At 38.9% G+C, this 27201-nt stretch overlaps 2 protein-coding genes across 2 annotated transcripts; one reads left to right on the top strand and one right to left on the bottom strand.

Annotated features, from left to right (window-relative positions):
* Positions 1–249: 249 nt before the first annotated feature.
* LOC131799586 (tetratricopeptide repeat protein 28-like) lies at positions 250–14599 on the top strand. The gene is made up of 3 exons (XM_066162817.1): positions 250–261; positions 8133–13512; positions 13847–14599. The coding sequence occupies exons 2-3, from the start codon at positions 8168–8170 to the stop codon at positions 13872–13874; spliced, it is 5373 nt and encodes a 1790-aa protein (XP_066018914.1). The 5' UTR covers positions 250–261; positions 8133–8167; the 3' UTR covers positions 13875–14599.
* Positions 14600–20828: 6229 nt separating this feature from the next.
* Positions 20829–27172, bottom strand: LOC131799559 (coiled-coil domain-containing protein 42 homolog). Its single transcript, XM_059117277.2, has 12 exons — positions 27032–27172; positions 26811–26916; positions 25872–25976; positions 23926–24011; positions 23284–23398; positions 22813–22869; positions 22438–22512; positions 22286–22321; positions 22078–22130; positions 21890–21958; positions 21705–21789; positions 20829–21043 (listed from the first exon to the last, which is right to left on the bottom strand). Exons 1-12 carry the CDS (start codon positions 27085–27087, stop codon positions 20951–20953), a joined length of 936 nt encoding a protein of 311 aa, XP_058973260.1. The 5' UTR covers positions 27088–27172; the 3' UTR covers positions 20829–20950.
* Positions 27173–27201: the final 29 nt, after the last annotated feature.

Here is a 27201-nt window from a genome sequence, read left to right as displayed (position 1 = left end):
ATTTTATCATATGACCACTAACTGTTGAAAATTTCAACCTATATGGGACGCGATAGACGGGCATATAGGCACACAAAAAATATGCAATTAAAAACTTTCCCTTTTATCTCGATTAGCCCAGAGGGGATAGGGAATAACCTAAACACACGTGATCTGGATACCTAAAACACTGTGACAGCGGAAGTTCGGAAGGTTGGGAAAAGTAATTCATAATTTTTGTTGTTTCATTTTGAAAGCATCAGCCACATTGTCAACATCTTGGTAAGTACGATTGAAAATCTTTTCTAGTCACTCGGTTTTTATCAGCTTTAGTTATTTAGTAACTGTAGCGAGGTAAGGCTCTTATGGCAAAGTCCAGTAACTGCTTTGTTGGATCTTTCTGTTTGCAATATGTCACGTTTCGAGCGTTAGCCATTCGTTAAAGCGGTTGATGGCGCGATTGAATCGTCACCACAGTGAAATAAATTGTTTCTACAACGACTTTTTCAAATCTCTGTGGCTTCAAACCGTATAATTTATCTTCATTAATTATGGTTATTGAATATCGTTCAATTTGAGAAGTTGATGATCATAAAACTAAATTCAGACCTCTATTTATGGTGTGGACTGTCCAACTCCCAGGAAATCCGTAGTGCTTTATTAGATGGTTTTCCAGTGGCTATGATCTGCATCAGCTATTAACTTGATTTTCTTTTAGGAGCATTTAGCAATCGATTCAGAGATCGCGGTAGATTCGAATTGAATTTCCGTTTTCTTCATGTACACAAGCGTTTCATGGTCGAGATACCCTTCTCTTAAATCTTTGGATACTAGCGGCTGGTTCTACGGTACATATTTTTCTAAACACCTTAATCCGTTTTCTTGTCTGTTTAAGCGCCTGAGTCTCGCATAAGAAGATAAGTTATGACGCTGCGCGCTCACGAAGGGAGATGTTTTGATTAAGAGAAACTGAAACTTTCTTAAATTCACTGTTATTACATACATGTTATAAACGTACTTTTCCGTTGATCGGATGCTTCATATCCTCACCGTAAAATTGCTTTCTTCAAACCGTAAGGGTTTTATACAATATATTCTAGCCTCATTAGCTAAGATTGTTCAGCATTGTTTAATTTGAAAAACTGATGGTTTCCACAATTAGGTGATTAAAAACTAAAATCAATCCTACATCAAGGCATATTCATAACGCAGAATGTTCGTTACTGATTTTTAGTAGAGGCTGACATCAGGCTCATGTCTCGAGAAAAAGCAGACTATTAATTTATGAATCACACCCACAAGGAAATGAAAAGTTCATGAGTACAATGAGTCAATTTTCACGCACAGATAGCTTACTGTTTAAAGACAGAACCTTTAGTTGTACTCTCGATCTCATCGATCTCGTCAAGCAAATCCAATCGTTCCAAAAGGGATGAACACTCATGCCTGGTGTTTTGGTTAAACAGAGTAAGATGTTTCATTTTTGGACGCTAAAATCTATCATTAGTCAGAAAAGTGTGACGTGCTAAACCGAAATACAGTCACTCAGTTTTTTAGCAATTCTGGCTTCGATCATGCAAATCACCTCCGCTGGTAAATGAAAAGTTCACAACGACAAGGAGTACGCAATGATAGGTTACCGTTTAAAGAAAGAGACTTAGGTTGTGCTGTGATCAATCTTGTGATGTAAATCATACTTTTCAAAGACTCAACACTTAAGCTTGTCGTTCCCCATTAAAAATAGAATAACACTTTTCATTTTTCATGTTCAATTACATCATGAGTGATAAAAGTGTGACGTACAAAACCGAAATACTTATTGATTGAGTGGTAGGAGCGCAACGAGGTCCTTGCTTCATGACCGAGAACCAAATATTTTCCCGTTCGGCCCAACCAAACTCATTCAATAAGCAGTTTATCGTATGACCACTCACTGTTAAAAATTTCGACCTAAATAGGACGCAATAGACGGGCATACGAGCACAAATCTTTTTTTTTTGGTCTGTTTACGTGCCTGAGTCTCGCATAAAAAGATAAGTCATGAGGCTGCGCGGTCACGAGGAGAGATGTTTTAATTTTCTCAGAGGAACTAAAGCTTTCCTAAATTCAAAGCTATTGCATACATCGTATAAGCGTACTTTTCCGTTAATCGTTGCTTCATATCTCTACCGTCAAATGGCTCTCTTCAAACCGTTAAGGTTTTATACAATATATTTCAACCTCATTAGCTAAGATTGTTAAACATTGTTTAATTTGAGAAACTCATGGTTTCCACAATCACATGATCAAAAAGCAAAATTAATCCTGTATTAAAACACATTTATCATGCAGAATGTCCTTTACTGATGTCAGCAGAGGCGGCCCAAGCTCACGTCTCGAGAAAAAACAAATGGTTAATTCATGAAAACGTCACGCGTTGTGTAACTCGGTGTTAAGTTACGAGAGTTGAACACGTTATAAAGAATAGTATGTGGAACCAAATATGGTCGATTTGTAGTTATAAAAATGTGACGTGCAAAACCGAAATAGATTCACTGCGGAGTAAACTGCCGATTTTTCCATATCAGTTCATGAACTGAGTTGATTATTGCGCACAGATAGCTTACCGTTTAAAGGAAGAACCTTTAGTTCTACTGGTATCGATCTTGTAATGAAATTCCAATCTTCGAAAGGGATGGACACAGAAGCCTGACGTTTCCTGTTAAAAAAGATTGAAATAAGTTATTTTTACATGTTCAATTCGATCACTGGTTACAAAGGTGTGACGTACAAAACCGAAATTCATTCGTTTGAGTTGGAACACTTAAATCTTGTGAGTAAATGCTGATTCGCTCTCCATATCTCCCTCTCATTAAACACTTTTGATCAAAGTTGTCATTTTTCCTAATCACAAATTGGCAGTGACAGTGTTTGATAGAGGGTCTTAATAAGATTAACCATGAGCCGTAAAACGGCCAAAAAATTAGCCGCTAGGCGTGAAAATTGACAAATTTTAACCGTTAGTGGCAAAAGAGTTAACCGTAAAAAGCATTTCTGGTGACAACAATGGAAAGATATTAACCGTTAGCCGTAAAAGCCAAGCCAACACCCCTTTGCAACCCTCTTGATACTTAAAGGGGTATCCTCTCCCATTTAAAAAATTTTCTCATTGCCTCAGATTCTAATAAATAGTACATAACCTATGAAATATCTATAGTGTCAGCTGCATATGATAGCAAACAATCACGGTAAGAACCTTTTTGATGTCAGATATTTACCACTGATTTAAGACGTCGTATACTTCTAGAGGGTCTAAATGGGGTTAACCAATAGCCATGAAACAGCCAAACAAAAATTAAGCGTTAAGCTAAAAACTGTTTAATTCTAACCATTAGTCGTAACAAAATTTAACCTCAAAAAAAAATTTGTTGGTAACAACTCATGGAATACTGTTAACCGTTAGTCGTAAAATAGCCAAAATTTTAACCGTTAGTCGTAAAAGCCATCACCCCATTGAGACCCTCCTTCTACTACAGTGAGCCCATAATTCTCAAATGCGACTTGTTTGGCTTTGACCGTGTAATCTTCGAAAATGAAATTTCCCCGAATTTCGCTTAGGGTTAAATCAGCTAATAATGACATCAATACTTAATTAAACGGGAAGCAAGCTTATCAAGCTTGCAATTGTTTGTTATATTTCGAAGACAAGCTAGAACTTAAGTCATAAATAATTACTATCATTCAAATCATCGCTCGGTGTCAGTGCCTTCTTGCTGCAAGTTTCTCGCAATTGTCTGAGGAAAAGAGAACACAAAAAGGTTAAAGCAGCGCGAATTGCCGTTGGAAGTTTCAGGAAAGTGCCTTCCGGATGCGCGCATCCTACAACGTTGCTGTAATCCAGTCCATTTCCCCCATCTCTCTCCCCTCCTCAAAAGAAATATGAAGGACCATTAAGTTCAACTTTTGATTATTACTGAAAGTCAAGCCACCTCCTATCTCTGATGGTATTTTCTTGTTGCCATATTTGTCACTGGATTAACGCCTTCAAAGGTAAGACCAGTGATGTTGTTATTTTCGAGCAAATTACCGATCCACTCCGTCCGTTTTTATCGATTAGAAATCACACCCTCAAGAAAATGAAAAGTTCACGAGTACAATGGGTCAGTTTTTACGCACAGGTAGCTTACTGTTTAAAGACAGAAGCCTTATTTGTACGCTGGATCTGATCGATCTCGTGATGCAAATCCAACCGTTCCAAAAGGGATGAACAATGACTGACGTTTTCGGTTAAACAGAGTAAGATGTTTCATTTTTGGATGCTCAAATCCATGATTAGCTAGAAAAGTGTGACGTGCCAAATAAAATACATTCATTTACATTTTTTAAAATTATTATTTTTGGCTTCAATCATGCAAATCACACCCGCTACAAAATGAAGAGCCTTTTCACTAAGACAATGAGTCGATCATCACGCACATATAAATGAATTCGTCGCGATGCTGGACTTCAAAGCTATGTGGTCTCACATATTGTTCATCATTCACATCGGCTAAGAATAGATTCGTTTTCAGTGACATTCATCTGATAAGTAAGCTGGTTATTTGGTAATAGCCCGCTGCAACAAAATTTTAAATCATTTATGCCTTATTGCGGACTGTTAGGAAATTTTCAGGAAGTTGTAGTAAAAGGTTATCTTTCTTGTTAGCCTAAGAATTGAACGCTTTAAACTCGAATGCATGTAACTTGATCCCAAGAGGCTTCATTGTAAATACGCTCTGACGGCCGGTACAAATCCAGATGGAAAACGAAGTATAATATTGATACTGCAGACCACTCTTTGCTTGTATTGGCAGTACAACATCATTGATTCCTCAAGATTATCAAATGCTCTAATGAAGGACTAACGCTCGAAACGTCAGCTTTAGAAACTCATTACGATGGCCAATTTACATTGTCAACTCAGTTGGTAAAGCCAAATTATTTTGGAATACCCCACCAAAAAAGCTTAGAAACTTACCCCGTTAGATTAATGTTGTTTATAGAAACTACGAATGGAGAAATTTCTCCTAGGAAAAGTTATGGTAAATGGTTTATTTTTTATTTTTGTCCTGTGAGTTTAAACTAATGTCGTGTTTCGCAAAAATCACAACTTAGATAAAATGAAAGGTGAAAAACCGAGTTTTTCAAACCATCGTTACCTCAAATCTTGGCAATCATCCTCATCAGTTACGAATAGATTGGTTTTTACTCATGTACTTCAAATAAGTAAGCTCATTACTTAATGATCATCATCATCACTGCAGTTTGTCGGGGGCGACAATTACTGTTTCATTTAGGTCTGGTCAGTTTCCTCCACGCAGCTCTGTCCTTCACTTTCCGCTGCCAGGAACTCCTGTCTATATCTAGCTTCTTCAGGTTTCTTTTAATCGTGTCTTTGAATCTCAGCCTTGGTCTACCCTGATTGCGTTTGCCCTTGCATAACTGTGAATGGAGTAGTTGCCTAGGGAAACGCTGGTGATCCATCCTCTCAACATGGCCGAGCCATTTAAGGTTCATTTGTATTAGCAGACAGTCCAAGTTTCAGTACCGCACAATAGAGAAGCCAGTACTGTCGCTCTGTACACTTTGCATTTCACACGAACAGACACGTGTCTCTCTCTCAAGTTTCCGAACGCAGAACTTGCTCTTCCCATTGTGAGAGATAGTTCATCCTCCAGCCTTGCATTCTCTGAAACAGTACTCCGAGGTACTTGAAAGTCTTACACTTGACTAGTGATTCTGTGCCAGTGCTGATCTCTTCTGGTAGTGATGTTGATAACTGGAACTTTGGCGGTTGGTAAAGGCATTCTGTCTTCTTGATGTTGATTTTGAGGCTGAATTGATGGGCTGTTCTCGCAAATTTCTGCAATAAAGATTGCATATCTTCTGCGTATGCACTGTGTGCAGCTAAGGCACTGTCATCGGCAAAGAGCATTTCTCTTACTACCTCCGTCGATGTTTTACTCTTAGCTTTGAGCTGTGCCACATTGAACAGGTCTGCTTTTTTCCTTGTTTGAATGTATACTCCTTCTGAAGTGTCTTTGAAGGCCATCTCAAGCATCTCTGACAGATAATAGCGAGAAGAGTGTAGGCGCCGGTACACACCCTTGTTTAACCCCGTTGCTTATTGAGAAGTTTTCAGACACTGAACCACTTCTTGCCACGCTAGCTTACATACCTGTGTGGAGTGCCTCGATCAGGTTGATAAACTTCTCTGTGCAACCATATTTCCTGGGTACCTGCCAAAGTCCTTGTCACGATACAGTATCGAAGGCTTTACCGAAGTCAATGAAGACTACAGAAAGTGGCATGTTCTGTTCGATACACTTTTCTTGAGCCTATCTCAAGCAGAAAATCAGAGATGTGTTCATTGAGCCTGTTCAGAAGTACGTGAGCGAGAATCTTACCAACACTGGCCAGCAGTGATATAGCTACCTCGGTAATTTGCTCAATCTCCCCTGTCACCTTTCTTGAACAAAGACATGATACTTGCTTCCTTCCAGTCCTGAGGTACTTTTTGGGCTTCTCATATCTCTTGGATGAGCTTGTACAAGCAGTTGATAAGCTGAGCACCACCACATTTTCACTCTTCTGCTGGAATTTCATCCCCTCCTGGAGCTTTACCATCCTGTGTTGACCTGATAGATGCCATTAGTTCATCGAGAATTGGTGGTTCATCCAGACTGGATACAACTGGTCGCTGGACTAGGGCCTCTTTAGCCCCCTCAGCGAGATCACTGGGGTTGTTTAGTAGTTGGTCGAAGTGGTCTGCAGATCTGTCCCAGATCTTGTCTTTCCCCCGCGAAACTGATTCATCGTCTACAAACCTTTAGTTTTAGCATAACATGATTAGCACCACAGTCCGCTCCTCTCATTGCTCTGGTTTCCAATACATCCATTACGTTTCTCTGTCTTACTATGATGTAGTCTAACAAGTACTAGTGCTTGGATCTTGGGTGCGTCCATGTCATCTTGTATGTATCCTCGTACTTGAATAGGGTGTTGGTTACCACAAGGTTGTACTCTGAACATAGCGAAAGTAGAAGCTCTCCGTTAGCATTGCACTTGCCTACTCCATGACTGCCTAGTACTCCTCTCCATTTCTCAGTGTCTGAATCAACTTTAGCATTAAAATCCCCAACGAGTATCAGTCTGTCATTAGACGGTACAAGCCTGATTGTCTCACGAAGGTTACTGTGGAACTCTTCCTTCACCTCCTCTGTGTTGGTCATTGTTGGGGCATACACACTGAGGAAAGTGGCATACATCTTTTGCTGTAGTGGGAGTCTCATAATCATTACTCTGTCTTTGATTGGCACTGGTTCCTCGTCCTTGTTTTCTGACTGACCATTTCATGAAACTGCTTGCAAAGAATTTAAGTACTGCTAGCTTTTGCCGGACTAGCAGCACATTATCGGTAGATGGAGGTGTTTCAGTGGCAAGGATAGGCCAAGACAAACTGACTCCAATATCTGTTGCAGTGACTGACCAGATGATAGGTTAGTTTGTCTCTGCTCTTTTTGAAATTTACGACAGAAGTGTTGATCACCTACAAGGATATCCATTCTCACCCCGAGTAAGTGGGAGTCGTCCACCACAGACCTTAAGACAAATATTCTTTTTAATTCTGTCAGGATGCCAAGTTTCACACTCCACGCCCTCTATGGGGCGGGGCTGCCGGTTGAGTCGACTTCCCAACCCATGAGACGGGTAGTACTGGTTTTTATGGTTATCCAGTAGCAAGCAAACCAATACCTGACTTGACTTGGTGATAAACTGCTAGAAAAACATTTTCAAATGTTCCCAGAACGTTGTAGCAAGAGGTTAATCGATCCTTCTAATTTTTTTTAAGAAAGCCGCGACCTTTCAAAAACCACCTAATTGATGGCGAGACACCCGACACACGACCATTAATCAAACTCAAGCATGCGTCATTTTTTTTTTTACTTGATAAGATAAACAAACGAAGTCAATATTGTGAATTCTAATACTTTAAGCTCGTTATAAAAATGTTCCAGTTGTAATCAAATCGGCTTCACATATGGGTTCCTCTTTGTAGTGACTCATTATGAATCCAGATTATCAAATCGTTCGGTTAACTTGTGTTGCTAAAAACAATGTTTCCCTAATAACAGGAGAGGATGGCAATGGAAACCTAACAGCAGAAGCAATGATAGCTTTCATGAACATCGCCTTACTAGTTGCCCTGTTCCTGCTAAACTCCGATCGCATTCAGAAAGCCATCGAGATATGCAACGAATGTTTAATTTTGCTAAATAACAGCGATCAAAACAACAAAGATCAATTTGATTCAGTACTACTACAATTTTACAGCGACATCTATACAGTTCTTTACAGCGCTTATCGTCATATCTCTGACTACGTAAATGCGGAAAGATACGGCAGGAAACTGCTTGTCTTCTACAGCAAGTCTGCAATTCTGTGTTATAAACTTGGCGAAAACCTGAAAGCGAAGGAGTATGTTGCGAGGGCCCTCACCATAACGACCGAAATTGGCGACAAAAGCGAAGAAGTACTCTGTTACGTAAACCTAGGTGCTGTGTTTCAGTCGCTCGGGCAATACGACAAGGCTAAAGAGTATCTCCAAACAGCGCTTGTCATCACAAAAGAAATTGGCGACAAAGGAGGAGAGGCAATTGTTTATGAACAGTTAGGTACTGTGTACCGGTTCCACGGGCAATACGACAAGGCTAAAGATTATCTCCAAAAGGCGCTTGTCATCAGAACAGAAATTGGCGACAGAAAAGGAGAGGCAACTCTTTACGGAAACCTAGGTGTTGTGTTTCAGTCGCTCGGGCAATACCACAAGGCTGAAGAGTATCTCCAAAAAGCGCTTGTCATCACATTTCAAATTGGCGAAAGAAAAGGAGAAGGAATGTGTTATGGAAACCTAGGTAGTGTGTTTGAGTCGCTCGGGCAATTCGACAAGGCTATAGAGTATCTCGAAAAAGCGCTTGTCATCAGAACTGAAATTGGCGACAGAGAAGGAGAGGCACATGACAACAGAAACCTAGGTGTTGTGTTTCAGTCGCTCGGGCAATACCACAAGGCTGAAGAGTATTTCCGGAAAGCGCTTGTCATCACATTTCAAATTGGCGACAGAGAAGGAGAGGCAACTGGCTACGGAAACCTAGGTACTATGTTTTATTCGCTTGGGCAATACGACAAGGCTATAGAACATCTCCAAAAAGCGCTTGTCATCAGAACTGAAATTGGCGACAGAGAAGGAGAGGTACATGACTACAGAATCCTAGGTAGTGTGTTCCAGTCGCTCGGGAAATACGACAAGGCTAAAGAGTATTTCAAAAAAGCGCTAGTCATTGGTACGGAAAGTAGCGTCAGAGAAGGAGACGCAGCGGACTACGAAAGCCGAGGTAGTGTGTTTCTGTCGCTCGGACAATACGACAAGGCTAAAGAGCATCTCCAAAAGGCGCTTCTCATTAGAACTGAGAATGGCGACAGAAAAGGAGAAGCAGCTGCCTACAGAAACCTAGGAACTGTGTTTCACTCCCTCGGGCAATACGACAAGGCTAAAGAGTATCTCCAAAAAGCGCTCGTCATCACAACTGAAATTGGCGACACAGAGGCAGAGGCATCTGACTACGAAAACCTAGGTGCTGTGTCTAAGGCGCTCGGGGAATACCACAAGGCTAAAGAGCATCTCCAAAAAGCGCTTGTTATCAGAACGAAAATTGGCAGCAGAAAGGGAGAGGCAAATGTCTACGGAAACCTTGGTACTGTGCTTCAGTCGCTCAGGAAATACGACGTGGCTAAAGAGTATCTCCAAAAAGCGCTTGATATCACAACTGAAATTGGCGACAGAAACGATGAAGGAAAATGTTATTTTAACCTAGGCACTGTGTTTCAGTCGCTCGGGCAAAACAACAAGGCTAAAGAGTATCTCCAAAAAGCGCTTGACATCACAACGGAAACTGGCGACAGAAAAGGAGAAGGATCATGTTATGTTAACCTAGGTACTGTGTTTGAGTCGCTCGGGCAAAACAACAAGGCTAAAGAGTATCTCCAAAAAGCGCTTGACATTACAGCTGAAACTGGCGACAGAAAAGGAGAAGGAACATGTTATGTTAACCTAGGTGCTGTGTTTCAGTCGCTCGAGCAATACGACAAGGCTGAAGAGTATCTCCAAAAGGCGCTTGATATCACAACTGAAATTGGCGACAGAAAAGGAGAAGGATCATGTTATGTTAACCTAGGTACTGTGTTTCAGTCGCTCGAGCAATACGACAAGGCTGAAGAGTATCTCCAAAAGGCGCTTGATATCACAACTGAAATTGGCGACAGAAAAGGAGAAGGATCATGTTATGTTAACCTAGGTACTGTGTTTCAGTCGCTCGAGCAATACGACAAGGCTGAAGAGTATCTCCAAAAGGCGCTTGATATCACAACTGAAATTGGCGACAGAGAAGGAGAAGGATCATGTTATGTTAACCTAGGTACTGTGTTTCAGTCGCTCGGGAAATACGACGTGGCTAAAGAGTATCTCCAAAAAGCGCTTGACATTACAACTGAAACTGGCGACAGAAAAGGAGAAGGAACATGTTATGTTAACCTAGGTACTGTGTTTCAGTCGCTCGAGCAATACGACAAGGCTGAAGAGTATCTCCAAAAGGCGCTTAACATCACAACTGAAATTGGCGACAGAAAAGGAGAAAGATCATGTTATGTTAACCTAGGTACTGTGTTTCAGTCGCTCGGGAAATACGACGTGGCTAAAGAGTATCTCCAAAAAGCGCTTGACATTACAACTGAAACTGGCGACAGAAAAGGAGAAGGAACATGTTATGTTAACCTAGGTACTGTGTTTCAGTCGCTCGAGCAATACGACAAGGCTAAAGAGTATCTTCAAAAAGCGCTCGACATTACAACTGAAACTGGCGACAGAAAAGGAGAAGGAACATGTTACGAAAACCTAGGTATCGTGTTTCAGTCGCTCGGGGAATACGACAAGGCTAAAGAGTATTTCCAAAAAGCGCTTGACATCATAACTGAAATTGGCGACAGAAAAGGAGAAGGATCATGTTATGGCCAGCTAGGTAGTGTTTTTGAGTCGCTAGGTGAATACGACAAGGCTAAAGAGTATCTCCACAAAGCGCTTGTCATCACAACTGAAATTGGCGACAGAAAAGGAGAAGGATCATGTTATGTTAACCTAGGTACTGTGTTTCAGTCGCTCGAGCAATACGACAAGGCTGAAGAGTATCTCCAAAAGGCGCTTGATATCACAACTGAAATTGGCGACAGAGAAGGAGAAGGATCATGTTATGTTAACCTAGGTACTGTGTTTCAGTCGCTCGGGAAATACGACGTGGCTAAAGAGTATCTCCAAAAAGCGCTTGACATCACAACGGAAACTGGCGACAGAAAAGGAGAAGGATCATGTTATGTTAACCTAGGTACTGTGTTTCAGTCGCTCGGGAAATACGACGTGGCTAAAGAGTATCTCCAAAAAGCGCTTGACATTACAACTAAAACTGGCGACAGAAAAGGAGAAGGAACATGTTATGTTAACCTAGGTACTGTATTTCAGTCCGTCGGGCAATACGATAAGGCTAAAGAGTATATCCAAAAAGCGCTTGACATCACAACTGAAATTGGCGACAGAGAAGGAGAAGGAACATATTATGTAAACCTAGGTGCTGTGTTTCTTTCGCTCGGAGAATACGACAAGGCTAAAGAGTATCTCCAAAAAGCGCTTGACATCACAACTGAAATTGGCGACAGAAAAGGAGAAGAATCGTGTTATCGAAACCTAGGTGGTGTGTTTTATGGGCTCGGGCAATTCGACAAGGCTAAAGAGTGTCTCCAAAAAGCGCTTGTCATCGGAAGTGATATTGGTGATAAGAAAGGGGAAGCAGAACGTCTTTTAAATCTTGGAATTGTGTCTAGAGCTGTTGGAGATTATGAAGCTTCAGAAGTATGCTTTGAGAAAGCTTTATCCATTTCCAGAGAAATTGGAGATAGAAGAAAAGAGTTCGAAATCCTTAAAGATTACGCCTTTTTGTATTTATGTCAAAAAAGAATCAAAGACTCCCTTTCGTGTCTTCATCTGTGCATTGAAATGTACGAGGAGCTGAGATATTTCTTGGGCGACAATGATGAGTTCAAAACATCATTTCTGGAAGAGTTTGTAATATTTCCCTACAAGATTCTTTGTACTCTGCTTTGTGGCTCTCGAAACACTCGTGATGCTCTTTATGTTGAGGAGTTGGGTCGAGCAAGAGGCCTATCAGACTTGATGGCAAAGAAGTACTCGGTTGAAACGCACATCTCTACCAATCCACGATCTTGGTTTGGCATTGAAAACATTTTAGGAGAGAAAAATAACTGTACTTGTCTGTACATTTCTTATTTTTACTATGATCTGTTTTTGTGGATCTTGAAATCAAGTGGAATCCCTCACTGTAAAATAATATCGCTAGAAGAGAATCTCGTTCAGGCTGGGTTGCCCAAAGATTTGCCTTTGAGTGAATTCTTGGCTGATAATTTCCGGAGTCTTGGTATTTTGCCCACTGAAGATTGCGAAGATCGGTCTTTAAATATGGCTAAATTGCAACCTCTCTCTCCCGAACAAAAGAGCTCAGCAAGAATGCGACTCATGGAAGAGGACGAGGAAAAGAAAGTCATTTCAAGTCTATCTTTGTGTTACAAATTGTTTATTGCCCCCGTTTATGATTTGCTTGAGGAGCCTGAAGTCATTATTGTTCCTGACCCCAGGTTGTACAAAGTTCCTTTTGCAGCCCTGAGTGAAAAGGAGGGAGCCGAATACCTGTCGGAGACTCATAGGATCCGTGTCATTCCTTCTTTGACGACACTCAAAATCATTCAAGATAGTCCAGAGGACTATCACAGCAACACTGGTGCCTTGATAATAGGCAATCCCAAGGTTGATGGGCTGCCACCATTGCCAGGTGCAAGAAAGGAAGCGGAGATGGTCGGACGACTGGTGGGTGTTCCGCCTTTGGTAGAAGAGGAAGCAACGAAGCAGGCAGTACTTGAGCGGATAAGTTCAGTGAGCCTGATACATTTTGCTGCCCATGGTGACGCCGAAAGGGGAGAAATTGCCCTCTCTCCCACTCCTATTCCCAACAGTCAAAATGCTATCCCACCACAGGAAGCTTACATGTTGACGATGGCTGATGTCTCGCAAGTGAAAGTCAGAGCTAAACTAGTGGTACTTAGCTGCTGTCACAGTGGAAGTGGAGAGATAAAAGCCGAGGGAGTTATAGGAATTGCCCGTGCGTTCTTAGGATCCGGTGCTCGCTCGGTGTTGGTTGCGCTGTGGGCCATTTCAGACAAAGCAACAGAGCAGCTGATGAGTCAGTTCTACGAACACCTAGTTAAAGGAGAAAGTGCTAGTGAATCCCTTCATCAGGCCATGAGGTGGATGAGGAAAAAAGGCTCTACCTATGTGTCTGAGTGGGCTTCGTTTACGCTGATTGGAGATGATGTGAGGCTCGAGTTTCACAAGCAGAGGTAAGACTCGGTGAGAACAGGTATTTCATAAATTAAAGTCAATTAGATGTGAAGGTGGCTATGACTTACTGGTCGCTGACGGCCGGCAGTTATCTTTTGTAACCTTGAATATCAAGGCTAGTTTCATGCCGTTTTTTTTTTTTTGTTCCTTTCAAAGAGTAACAATTTATTCTCCCAGTTAGGTGTAAAATATAGAATTTCGAAAGCGTCCCTCTGCCAATCAGATATAAGTGTACATTTGCCTACATAATGCGCCTGGTATAACTGTATTTGCTTTGTTTAAGAAATGTTGATTAATTTGTTTTTAATTGTTTTTTTTTTACGTTTGTTACAGGAAAGAAGATGAGAATAGCTTGAAGTAAACAGACCTTAGAGACTTAGCTGGATAAACAAATAGATGAAGTACAGCAAATACTCTATCGGTTATTTCATTGTGTAATTAAAGAAGGGAAATCTTCAATTAAGCATATTAATTTCAATTTTTTGCGTTCTCTTTTCCGATCTTCTCAGAAGGAGATATTGGTTACGTATCCGAGAATATTTTTTTCGGCATGAAAATTATCTTATCCGGCCGATATAATTAGCACGAAACATTATTGACTTAGGGCTCTTAAGCGAAGTGAAATCAGGAAAGTTAAAAGAGTAGTTTAAGCATCAAAAACGAGCCAGTCAAGTCTCACAGGTTTTTCTCTCAAAGCCTTTTGTTATAGGTTTCGTTAACAGAATCTTAAATTTTTGATGTAAATCTCAACAGAAACCTTTTCTTTTGGTCAGTTCTAGTACAACTTCTAAGTGCTTTAAAGCTGAGGAATAAAATATAAGGATTTCAAATAGAACCATGGAAAAAGCTATCAAGGTCAAGAATTTTATTACTATAAAGTGGAAAAATTACAGCAGCAATATTTTGAAACTGGTTCAACTAGTCACTTACGCATTGTAATGTTTGAAATAATCTGTTTGCATGGTGATTTGATCGTTTTTAAGTCAGGTCATTATCAAAATGTTGTTTAGGGAATCAAAATATTCCTGTTATTTACCACACTTTATACACTTTTTTGGGCAAAGTTTCTTAAGAGATTTTGTAATAATTCCAAAGACGCTAAAATAAAAGACAGCTTAAAAGAAATCTTAGAAAATATCGCGAGCGTTTGTTTTAACCAGGTTACAGAGTAAAACAGATAGCACTGTTGTTCATTGTTAAGGTGGCAAGGTGGCGGATAAAAGATGCAACTGGTAGGAGTGTCTGGATGTGGTCCACTGACGCTTTCCTGTGCAGAAAGCATCAACAAACGCTATCATCGCAATCTTTATGCAACCAATCTGCAACCTTTTTTCAAAGGTTGAAACGTTGGGGAAAAACGGTGGGGTAAGCTGTCATACCTGGCAACTTCAAGAGAAGATATAAGAGAAGCCCATACGATTCTGGCATATTGTTTTACTGACTCGCTGTGCTCACTGCACGTATACACCTCAATCCACCAGTAATGTCTTAGGGCAAAGTGGTTTACTGTCGTTTCTTTCAATTTTGGCTCATTCTCCCGGACCGAAGTTATAAGTCACGCTCAATAGAATATAATTTCAACTGATGCTGACATCATGCACTTCATCTGAAGAAGAGAACACTCCCTATCTTCGAAAATTTGGTTACAACATCACGAAGAACGACGGGTGACGCTATATCGAAGGCGTTCGTAGAGGGTTAGAGTACACGGTAATTTTGGTCAGCGGGAAAATTATGAAACCCGCAGATATTGCGAAAGCCCGCGAAAGGATGACATCTAAAAACTGAAGACAATTTTGATTAAGACACTAGAATGCGTTATGGTGGCGGCGACTAATCATTCTTCTTTAAATAACTCGGAGATTGATTTCCTTAAGGAAAACCTTGAAAATTGTTCTGTTGAAAATCAGTACTTCTTGGGTTATTTCGGGGGGAAAAGAGACGAGTTCGAGGATATGCTCGAGAGGTTTCTTCTTGTTCCACATGCTTTGTAAAGAAGGCCTTGCACTCAAAGGAGTTAAATCACAAAAGGTTTTCGAAAAATGTTTGGCAGTTTCTTTTATTTTTAGCTGATTTTTTTGCCTTTATCAATTCGGTGTGGGCCTTGTAGAGACTTGATCTTTTGCCGCAATTTTGTAAAAACTTACGCAATGCACCGGGCGTAAAAGTGTTGAAATATTTAAAAGTATTTCATATATAGGGAAGCCCTTGGAAAACACTATTAGTGCGCATTATGCATTTGCAGCGTCTCTCGTCTTTGAACACAATGGTGGTAATGTACCGATCCAATTTTGTGGCAAACCGTTTACCATCGTAAGCAATGGAACTCGGCATCGTGAGAATTTCTTTTGAAAACAGAGTTTGAAATGTAATGAAACGTACTTGTAATATTCGATTTTTGCATAACCCGCGAAACTGTTTTAATTTTTCTAAGTATTTTAGTGGAGGAATCCATCGAGCTTTTCGCATACTGAGGAAACGAAATCGGGAAGGTCATTTACATCCATTTACTACAGAATTTCCCATAAACGTAGCAAGTGTACAATTCCTGAAATTCCCGTTCGTTATTTCACGAATTATCTGAAGTTTCAGTGTTGACAAATTTTTCGTATTGTGTAAGTAAAAAACATTGAACTTCTCTCAACGGACTCAACGCTGCAAGGAGAATCTCTCTCATAATTTACTTTTTAAGAGACGACATTACCGTCTAAAATTCAAACATTACCGTTAGGCTTATTAGCGCATTGATGACCTAGTAAATAGTTCAAACATACTGAAAACATTTTTATTAGTTTTTGTATATCTTTATCTGTGAGCCACATGTGAGTAATCAAAAACAGAGCAGTATAGTTTGGTGGCTTTTTTTCATGAATCTAGGATTTGGGGAATCGCTATAAACTACGCGATGACGCATTTAGTAATATTTCTTCTCCTCCTAATGATTGATACTGGAAGAAAATAGTAACGGTGTAATGCCATTTTATGTGCCTGTTATAAGAAAAAATTTGTACTCGCATTTAGCTTACAGGTAAAGATCCCATGAAAATTTTTCAAAAGAAATATATATCTCAGTGGTTATTTTATGACAACCACAAATTACTCAAACAAAATCAAGAAACTCCCGCAGGACCTCAAAGCTCCTTTGTTCAGAACGATCTTGAACAGTCTTTTTTGAATTTTTCGTGGGGAACAAGTGCTGAAGCTTACATGATGTATTTTAAATTTAACCGCTGTACTATAAACTTGTGTGTTCGACCTTTGACGAACGTCTTCGATAGAGCATCACCCAAGAACGACGAAGGTCGTAAGCTGTCTTAAGATACCGCTGACTAGCATGTGTGTAGTTGTGAGAACATCGTCCCCAGGTTCCAGACTTCGTCAATTCTTCCCCACCTCTCCACCCCCGAACTGGTCTTTCAATCCATTGAAGAAACTCTTCTACATCCAGAGATTTATTACAGTTTTTATTCAGTATAAAGAAGGGCTGGAAAATAAACTAACAAGAGCTCCACTTTTAGGCTTGGCTAAATCTATATAATGCTGAGACTGAGAAGTAACGGCTCGCATAGGCGCCAAGCCTTCGATTTCAAGGCAGTGGGACTGTGGTGTAATAATCACAAATCATACCAGAGCACACGAGCAATATCCACGACATGTTGGAGGAGCAAGCAAGCTGATTTGTCTGATTTGGTGTGTCCAGTCAAATGATGGCTTCCTCAATGATTTAAAATGTTATATTCTTAAAAAATTTAACTGACGGATGATCGAAACCTGGCATTGATCTTGAGATTCGCTGGGAGCCCACAACGGGCTGTATTCACTCGTTAATAATCCCTTGGAGTTGAGCGCGACATTTTGTAGTAATATTGACTTTTAAATCGCCAAAATTTCTCCCATTAATGTTAATGCTTACATCTTGCTAGCGCTGTTAGACTTAGAACAAATCCCTTTCCTCGCGGTCCATCAACCGAGAGCTGACAGCCTAACAGGCCCCCATATTGGACACTCGCTTGACTCCTACTGGAGACCTTGAAACTCTCGTCCAATGCCGATTTTGCAACCCTTTAAACCCACACCCTATCTTACACTTAATTTATTCCATAGTCTGCTTTAGGCTGTCGGTCAGAGTAGACGGGCAAAGAGCAGACACGTGAAAAATGGAAAACAGTTGCTTATTTGATAATGACACTGTGCTAGTTTCTATAGAGAAAGCTGTGTTTCGATAGATATAGTCGCTTTTCAGAGGCAAGAAATAGGTCTTCGCCGGTTGCTAAGACATCTCCAGTTTTCTCGTTCGGACCTCTTACTGAAACTTTACTTTTGTATACGGTGTTTTGTTTAACGAGTTGCCCCCAGGGATTCCTTAATTTGCTAAACCCTTTAGAGGACATCCGTTAAAAATGAGACAAAAATTTAAATTTTGAGGCAAGGCTCATAATTTCAAATTGTTTCTATTTTTGCGCGCAAGTAGCCCCTAGTAAGACAAGAAACGCTGAGAATTTTTGTCTCTCAAATATGTTTTTATTTTCGAGAAAAACGAACTTATCGCTTTTACCCTAAGGAATTGATATATCGGGTCATGACAGACCGAAATTGAGCACTTTCGTTCGCTTTGCGTTTCAAAGATATTGCGTCAAGGGAAATCCAACCAACGTGTGCTCTTTCACAGAATCTTCCTCCTCTGTAAAATGTTAGTTTTATAGTAATTGGTTGCTTAGTAGCTTTAAGCCACAGAAAAGAACAAAGTGCTCTCTTCAGTTACGAAAAACGCTGTGACTAAATGCCCGGCAGCCGGTCACGGTCCCAAATAGACTAAATGCCCGGCAGTCAGAAATTTCCACAGATTTTCCACCGAAAGGTTCTTTCAAACTTCAGATATTTTTATTCAGAAATATCAAGCGATTTCAAAAAATTGATATTCATTTCCAGAGGACAAACTCTTTGAACTTGAGCGCACTGAAATGTCGCTCGGTTGTCGACAATTGCACGCCTCTGATCAGACTGCCTCATGATGAAGGCGAAGCAGATCTTCGACTGCGGAGGCAAAGAAAATGAAAGGAGACTTAATCTTTGTTCCAAACTGATCATCACTCCAGTCGCCGATCTACTCACTGAGCCGGAAATGATAATTGTTTAGACTCATAGTCTAAACCATCCTTCTGGCTCACCTTGTCGAAAACTTCTCCAGCCTCACGTCAAGTTCCTCTTGTCCAATGTGTAAGCAAATTAAATGTTCGCGCTTTTCTCGGTGTTTACATTTTTTAATACAATGGGATCCTTTCAACCAAAAACTCTGGGTTCAGACTGAAGTTATTAACTGGGACAGCCTTGAATTATTTCACAGGCAATATCCTTCAGAATACTGACGCTGGTAATATACAGGTGCTGTTTTCCTGGATCTATCTAAAGGTTTCGACACGGGTGATTGTCACCATCCATTGCAGAGGCTAGCGAACATTGGTCTTACCTCTTCCACTTCCCTGTGTTTTAGATCTTACCTCACAAACAGTTCACAAATCACATCAGCCTGTAGCTACTAATATGCCCATATAAGTACCTCAAGGCAGTATCCTGGGATCACTACCCTTTTTGATTTAAGTAAATATTCTCCCAGGCTTTCAACCAACAAGTGATACTATTCTCAATGCCAACGATACTATGATGTATAACTCATCAAAAACCTTAGTTACTTTGAATATCATGACTTGGAAACAGTTTCAGAATGGTTCCCCAGAGGTCTTTTAACTCTTAACATGTCAAAATGTAATTTTTCGGCACAGGAATTGATAGAGTAACACCATTCAAATACTTCAGTAGGTTTCAACCAGTCTATGACTTGCCAGTCAAAGCAACGTGCAAGACCTTCTTACCGTCCAGAAACACATACATTATTTATTTTGATTTCCTATTGACGAAAACAGGTGACTTTTCACTATCGCTAAGAGCCATTGTTTTTGGTGCGACTTTTACAGCCCATTGGAGGAATGAATGGACTTCTTCATCTTCTCGTTAATCGCAATAATGTGGAATTCATGCCTTCTGTGGCTTCTGGCCAATGAGCACGCACTCATCGTCGCCTTGGGGGATGGGAATAAGCAAGTTTGGTCTGAAGACTATATAACAAACTACTTACTTATCTCGCTTGCTCGAGCCGTTCTGGGGAATATTGGCCCTCGTTCGTTTTTTGTGCGGACCGAGCGCACGACTACTGGCCAATATTCCTCAGTGCGGCCCTTACACTCGGTTAGTAAGAGGTTAATATTTTTACTTTAGGGTAAAAGAGGAAGAGAAAAGAGACGGCAAGTTGTTAAACTTTTGGTATTTGCATGGAACGTAACGCTTGTCGTTTCCAAGGTAAAAAAGAAAGGAGCAAAATTGCAACGACTGTCTAAGACGATCACGATACCAATTTGCGTTTTTAATTGAATTAGACTAAGCAACTCGAAAAGAATGGTGTACACTGTGATGCAATCAGGAACGATATGCTAGAAGCTTTCTCTTTTTCTTTTTCAGGTTTTAGTTAATTCTTTTAAATCTGATTAGGAAAAAGAAAAAATAAAAGTATGTTACAATGTTAGATTCTCTAATTGAGGAACAAACTGGACTGAATGCTTGTGGAGTGAACACCCATCATAAATACTGAAGAACCCGGGGCTCTTAATCAGCCACATCGCCATCTTTTTATTTTTTCAACGTATTCTACTGGAGTTTTTAGCGTAGTTTTCGCTTTACATGTTTTTCAATTTTAATTAAGTTGAATTATTGTCGAATTGGGAATTTTGCTCAAGCGTTTTGATCCATTGTTACGCGAGTTTTTACTAAGACTGATTGAAATTTCGCTCGTTGTTTCAGGTTAGAGTGGAATCCTGGTTGATTTGTGGTTGTGAATGCGATTGTCATCAAATTACCTTTAATTGTTACTGTGGTTTTCCAGGATCAGTCTCGACATTCGCGACCTGTACTTTAAGATAATCCCATTACCTCCTTTGCGACTCGACTAAAGCGACGTCCCAGTGTGATTTGTTTTAGTCGCTGCAAGCCTTACATTTACCAGGTATTCCAAGGCAAGCCACATGTCTGCAAATAAGGCCACATTTCAGGACCCTTGCAGCCGTTCAGTTACACGATGTAACTGTAAAATCACTTACTTGGTTTTAAAGCAAACTGACGGACCAACGTAAAGGTTATAGAAAACATTTTGTGAGTGAGAAAATGAAAGGAAAGCTTATCAAGAGGGATGTGTGTAGTTGTACGAGTGAGATGTAATAAATTCCGAAAATTAAACTAGGATTGAAAATAGACATTTATAGGCCGCTGGCAAGCGAATTTATTCCAATATACACAGTTATATACAGATTGAAAAAAAGACATTAATCAGTCCTTGATACATCAACTAAATCTTCTTCAATACTCCTTCTCAACAAATTTTTCCTTCATTTAACTCATGGCGGACGTGGCATTGGTAGCAGCTGTCTCTGCCCGTTTGATTTCATTGGTGATTTGAGTCAAGTCTTGAATAAATACTTGGATCTGATAATGAGAATAATATATCATGCACAGATTAGATGACAAGGAAAAAGTTTAAAAATGATTTTTCATCACCCAAAGAAGTTGAGCAATGAATTGAATTTAACTATAGACAATCTTTGTCGACTGACAAACAAGTGTTGTTTGCTTTATTAGAACTTTTACGAAATTTATCCTTTTGGGAGGAAGATTAACCTTACATAAGGCTCGTAATTCAATTTACGTTTCCTACAAATACACTTTATTCTATTAAAAATTGGCCCATCATGCTTCCTTGTAAAGTTTTATTGTAATGCAGCAAATAAATGACTTAATAAATAAAAAAAATTATCCTGAACTAGGCTCGTTTCTCGAAGGTCTAGGTAATTCAACGGGGCTGTAAACCTGTTCTGTTTTAATTCCAGATGGGATTTCAAAAGTTTTTAAAATTATCCAATAAAAATATCAGCTAAAGAAACAAAACGGACTGGCTAAAACTTGCAGACATGGTTTACAACATCCTAAGCATCTTTTTATTTCATTATGACTATAGTATAGTACCTACTCACTGAGGCATACGAAAAAGACAACTAATCCAACCAGAAGATACCGGTTTGTTAAACATGTAGATGTCTACGTTCATGTTTGTCTCCTCATTTAACATTACCTTAACATTTGACATTACCTTTTCTAGCTGTTTTTCAGTATGTTCTATGACTGTGTTTTGTTTAAGGTGTCTGTTCACTAACATGAACAAGTTGTGGGTTGCCCTGCGGTGAAAGAAATACAAGCAAACAATTATGAATATCTATTTCCGGATTGTAACTTTTGCAAATATATTCCATGATACACAATGCATTCATCACATACATTTTTATTCTTCCTAAAAGAAGAGTTTTCTTGGCTGCTGTATTTTGTATATGTGTCCACTGAGATTCCCTGAAAAGACAAGTCAGCATAGTAACCAGTAAGAAACTACAACCTTCTTTTAGGGAAATACGATAAGGATTTGATAGCACATGACTAAAATTAAGCAAATGAAAATTGCTTCAAGTTACCATTTCACTGCAACACTCTGGGCTCTCTCAAGTTGCGTCTGTAAATGTGCAAGCTGTTATTTAATGGGAAATCAAAAGGGAAACTGTATTGATTGGGTTGAAGTTCTTCATGTTCAAATTAGCAATTTAAGTAAAACATTGATTCCTGGCTAACAGAACCTTAATGGATAAAAAAAAAAAATTGTAGCAACCAGAATTTACTGCTTACCTGATTGTTGTAGTTTAATATCTCATTGTTCTTTTCCTACAAATCAGAACATTTTTAACTGGTTAGGTCTTAACCATTGACTGCAATTGACAGGAGCAGAGACAACTTCAAAATACAATTTTACAAATTAATGAGACATGTAGTACATTTACCTCTGTAAATTTTACCAGTCTTCCTTTTTCTTTTTCATACTTTTCCTGATTTTTTGTTTCTCTTTCCAAAAGGTCCTTAAAACAAAAAAATAAGTACAGCAAGAAGTGAGAATTCCTCCTTGAAGGAGAGCCAGGAAGCTCTAATTCATTACCAAGGCTTTCAGTTCATTAATCCTTTAGTTCATCAATCCTTTAGTCCATCTGAAATAAATCTAGCTTATGTCTAGAAACACTCACTGAATTTGTGGAAATTAATTTTCCAGTATGTTGTACAAGCAAACCACATTTTATCATGAAAGCTCATCCCTTGGGACCAATATGGCTCCATGCCTTGAACATAATCATTATAGACCTCATGGTGTATTTGATCATTACCTGATGTGTTGCTGTTAACGTATCGTACCGAGCAATAACTTCCCGAATCTCCTGAAACTGAAAAGAAGGATATCACAAAATTAACATCTCAGTTAATGTACGCAGCCACTTCAAAATAAAAATTATGGATCAGTTATGTTTGTGAGACAGTCACCTCAGCATTGAAAAATACTAAAGACTTCAGAGCTACATGCTCACTGCCTACAAAATTTATCAAAATAATTTCCCCTTTTTTTTCAAATTAAATCTGTTCAAAACAATATCACTATTTGTCGACAACACCATTTTGTCTTGGAACTTGCTTGTAGAAATAGATAATGATCTTGTGTCAAAGTAAAGGGCTATCTTTGGACTAGTGGTTCAGGGTACTGTTAATCAACCTGGCAGAAATGAGCAACATTAATATATTACACAGCTATTTACAGAAAGCTAAAACAAAGCAATTGACATTATGCTGGTTAATTAACATACCTCCTCTGCTGATTCCAAAACCTTTTCCAGATATTGCTGATAAATGACATTTCTCTCCAACTTGTATTGTATGTGATCCCTCTCTTTCATTAAAGTAGCTGTTTCCTCTTTTAACCTGAACAATGCATACATATTCATTCTACTAGATAGCTGCCATGACACATGTACATAATAGGTCTATAACTTTAAGATGGACTGGTCTCCAGTGCTGCCTTATACTATTTTCTTTTTTTTCCCACTCATTTAGATGATTGGGATTGGCCATCAAAAAAATTTTACACTCTGCAATACTTATTGCCTTGTGGAAAATTCCTTCATTAGCAACAAAAATTTAGTTTCCCAAACAAGTCATGATTCACAAAGTTTTTAAACACAAACAATTTATTCTCACTATGAAAAGGGATTCATTTGATTACACTCACATACACAAATGTTTACTATCGGTATGTTTCACTCCAGTCCCTTAAAGCCTTTCTTCCTCTCACCTTTGTGAATTATATTATACTGACATACGGTCAATGTTACCAATGTCTTGTGTGCTGATTACTATACTGATTAACACATTTTACAAGTGGGCCACAATGCATGGGCAACATTGTCCATAAGCAAAATTGATTTATACCCTGGCTTTAAGTATCCCACCTTGCAATTTCCCTGTCCTTTGCCCTTCTCATATCTCTTTCTTCAGCAGCTTTCTTAAGTGCTCTTGCCCTCTTAGAATCATTTTCCTGAATTTAAACATAAATAATTTATTGTTATACATAACAGCAAATGTGATATTCCTTCATTGAAGATCTAGCAGAAAAGGTTGCACAGTTTGAAATACAAACAGCTAACTTGCCTTTATGTAACTCTTCTATTTTGATCAATTCCTTGCACATTGTTTCACTAAATTTTCTTTTGTAAGTTAGTAAGTGGACTTCATTTAACAAGCCAGGGTAAAATTAGTCAATAATTTCACAAATGAACTCATGGCCCTCAGAATAAATGGAAATCTAAATAAAATAGCCATAGTATATAGTATAAAGTAAACATTCAACTAGAATACAAAGCTATGATAATTGAAGAATATAGAACTAATGATAGAAATTTTTACAAGAAAAGATATTTTAAAAGGATTTAAAACCACTGAAATGACATGAATGATTTGGTGAGAATTTAATGGCTTAAAATTGATTTAAAAGTGAACTTAAAATTATTAGCAATAAAACTCTGTTTGAGGTCCACAATTAGCAATTTCCTTTCTTTAAAAATGTTTGATCACAAACAGTATTTCTTTTACATTAAGGGAAAATTAAGATTACTAAGATGAGCAGAGATACATGTATCATGTCTGTCAGAGTTTCTGATGTAAGTAAATTATTAATATATATAATGGTAATAGGACCAAGTGGAGTCCAATTCGGTTTGTAATCATACAAGTGATAAACAAAATTGGATGACTGTGAAGCGGGAGTCTGATTTGTTAATCACAAGGATGATTACAGACAGAATTGGAGGACACGAAGTCCTGTCACCAATTAATCAAAACTATGACAAAATTTGAGAAAGAAACGAGACATCGGTTATATGTTTTCATAAAAGAAAAACATCAGTTAACCTGTCCACTTACACAGACATGATGTCTGAACTGTCCCTTTAACTGTCCTTTTACATTGTCCAATTACCTGCATGATGCATAAACTGTCCTATTACACTGTCCAATTACAAGCATGATGCGTACACTGTCCTACTAGTGCTCAAATCAGGCTGGTGGTCACCAGTCACATTCAAGAATTTTGTTAAAGTTTTGATTATATGGGGTATTCAATGCTGCATTTTAGAAATTAAGGTGCATTTATTCTTATGAGATTCTGCATAATTAAGGGATTGCCTTTTATGCAGAATCAATAAATATAAATCAATGCACTTTAAAATGTTAAATAAACTATCTGAAGATGCTGTTCTTTCTGCACCAAGGATAATGGCAGCTTCTTGTTTTTGAAGGCACAGAACAGCTGAAATTTCTTAAGGTTTCCTTTACTACAAGAAGTCAAAATCATGCTTCCATAGAACAATTCAGGTTTGATAATTGTAGAGTAGTATGTTTTTTGCTGATTATGTTCTAAAGAAGGACTTATGTGATGAATGAGACCAATAGGTTTGGCCAAGTTTTTGCATACAGTCTAACTACTCAGTCTGGATATTTAATGAAAGGTCCTGATCTACTGTAACACCAAGAAGTTTGAAGTTAGTGACATACTCAATATCACTTCCATTTACACTGTAAGTTGACATAAGGCGACAAGTTTCTACAAAAATTTCCCTGTTACCAGCATGGACTTGGTCTTGTAGTTGGTAAATTAAAGGAAGAGATGAATATGAAAGCAATCTTCGCACTAATGAATACTACTTAAAGAGTAATGAAGGGAAGAGAGAGGGTCCCAGGATCAATGCCTGAGGCATACCTTACTAAAACTGCTTACTGTTAGAACAGCAGCCATTTATACACAGTTATCCTTGTCTATTCTTGGCATAGTTGCTTTTACATGCAACTAAATTGATATAAAATTTGCCAGATTTTGTCTGAAATCCATTTATGAACATACCTTTAAAAACTTGTCAAACTTCAGCAATGATTCTTTTAGCTGATATTCCTTTCTGTCAAGCTCCTCTCTTCTTTGTTGAAGACTCTCCATTTTCATTTGAAATTCCTGATGAATTTGAAAAAAGTAGGGAAAGCGAAAGTAAAAGGCACAATAAATAAAAAGAAACATCTGGTAACCCCCTCCCCCACAGTGGACTGTAAGTAAACAACAGTAAAGAAACAGTAAAATGAAAGAATCTCTAGGTCCTACTTTCTGAGGAATTTTTAAATTGGAATTTCTAATAATAAATTAATAAGATAAAACTTATCACGTCTTCTTACTGAATGGCAAATGATCTAAGTGCACCACAGGAGCCTTGATTGGTACATGTAAGTCTGAACAATATGACTGAACTTGACAAGAACTAGTACACAGATCTATTTTTCAAATAGCTTTATGCAACACTTGTGCTGCATAACGAGAAGTCTAGAGGTCACAAATGCAATATTGAGGGCTTCCTGTCAGTTTTAAAGCTCCTGTCAGCAATGCTGACCTTTCTTGGGTGCCGACTGAAACTCTTTCAAGAACCCCTTTTCTTGTCAGTCTTTTCCCTTTGGGTATCTGAAGATGTATGCCCTCGACACCTGATATATTGTATTTGTAAATTTTTATTTTGCACTGGCTATGTGGAAATTCTCAACATAAGATGAAAAGAGTTACTTTCGTTAGCCTCACATGTGCACTACAGAAGTCCCTAAACCGCTGATTCAAAATGGTTTAATTTCATAGAAAATGTATCTATTACATGCACAATTGTATACAGTTATACACTTTGTACCAGTTCATAAATTATGCTGCGTTCTAACTCTTTGAATTTTCTATTTGTTGGGGTGACAGAGATTGTATAAAAATAAAGTGTTATTTGACGATATATCTAACGGTAAACTGATATATTCCGACCTCTTTCTGAGCTGCAAGTGCTTGCTCAACTTCGGACATTTCTCTTCTCTTTTCCAGAAGTCTTGTAGCCGGAGTGAGGTGGTCGTCCTCGCGTTCTGGCATTTTTCTGGTGAAGAAAGCATGACACTGATTAACCACTTTGCTCGTTGCATATAACAACATTGTTATCTGGACAGTCCAATACATTAGAAAGATTCACATATCATGATTTTGCCACTTACACGAGGATCTTATCCTCGAATGTGGTTCTAAAGTATTCTTCTAAGTTGACTGTCATTTTGAAACGTTTCTATATAATCTGCAAAATCAGTTTTTATGTTTCGTCGACTACGTCTCTCTCCAACCAAGATGGCGGAATTGCGTTGTCAAGGAAACGTTCGTATTGCGGATA

Source organism: Pocillopora verrucosa, chromosome 2 (genome assembly GCF_036669915.1).
Source record: "Pocillopora verrucosa isolate sample1 chromosome 2, ASM3666991v2, whole genome shotgun sequence".
NCBI classification, from domain to species: domain Eukaryota; kingdom Metazoa; phylum Cnidaria; class Anthozoa; order Scleractinia; family Pocilloporidae; genus Pocillopora; species Pocillopora verrucosa.
This window is presented reverse-complemented; position numbering and strand designations above follow the sequence as displayed.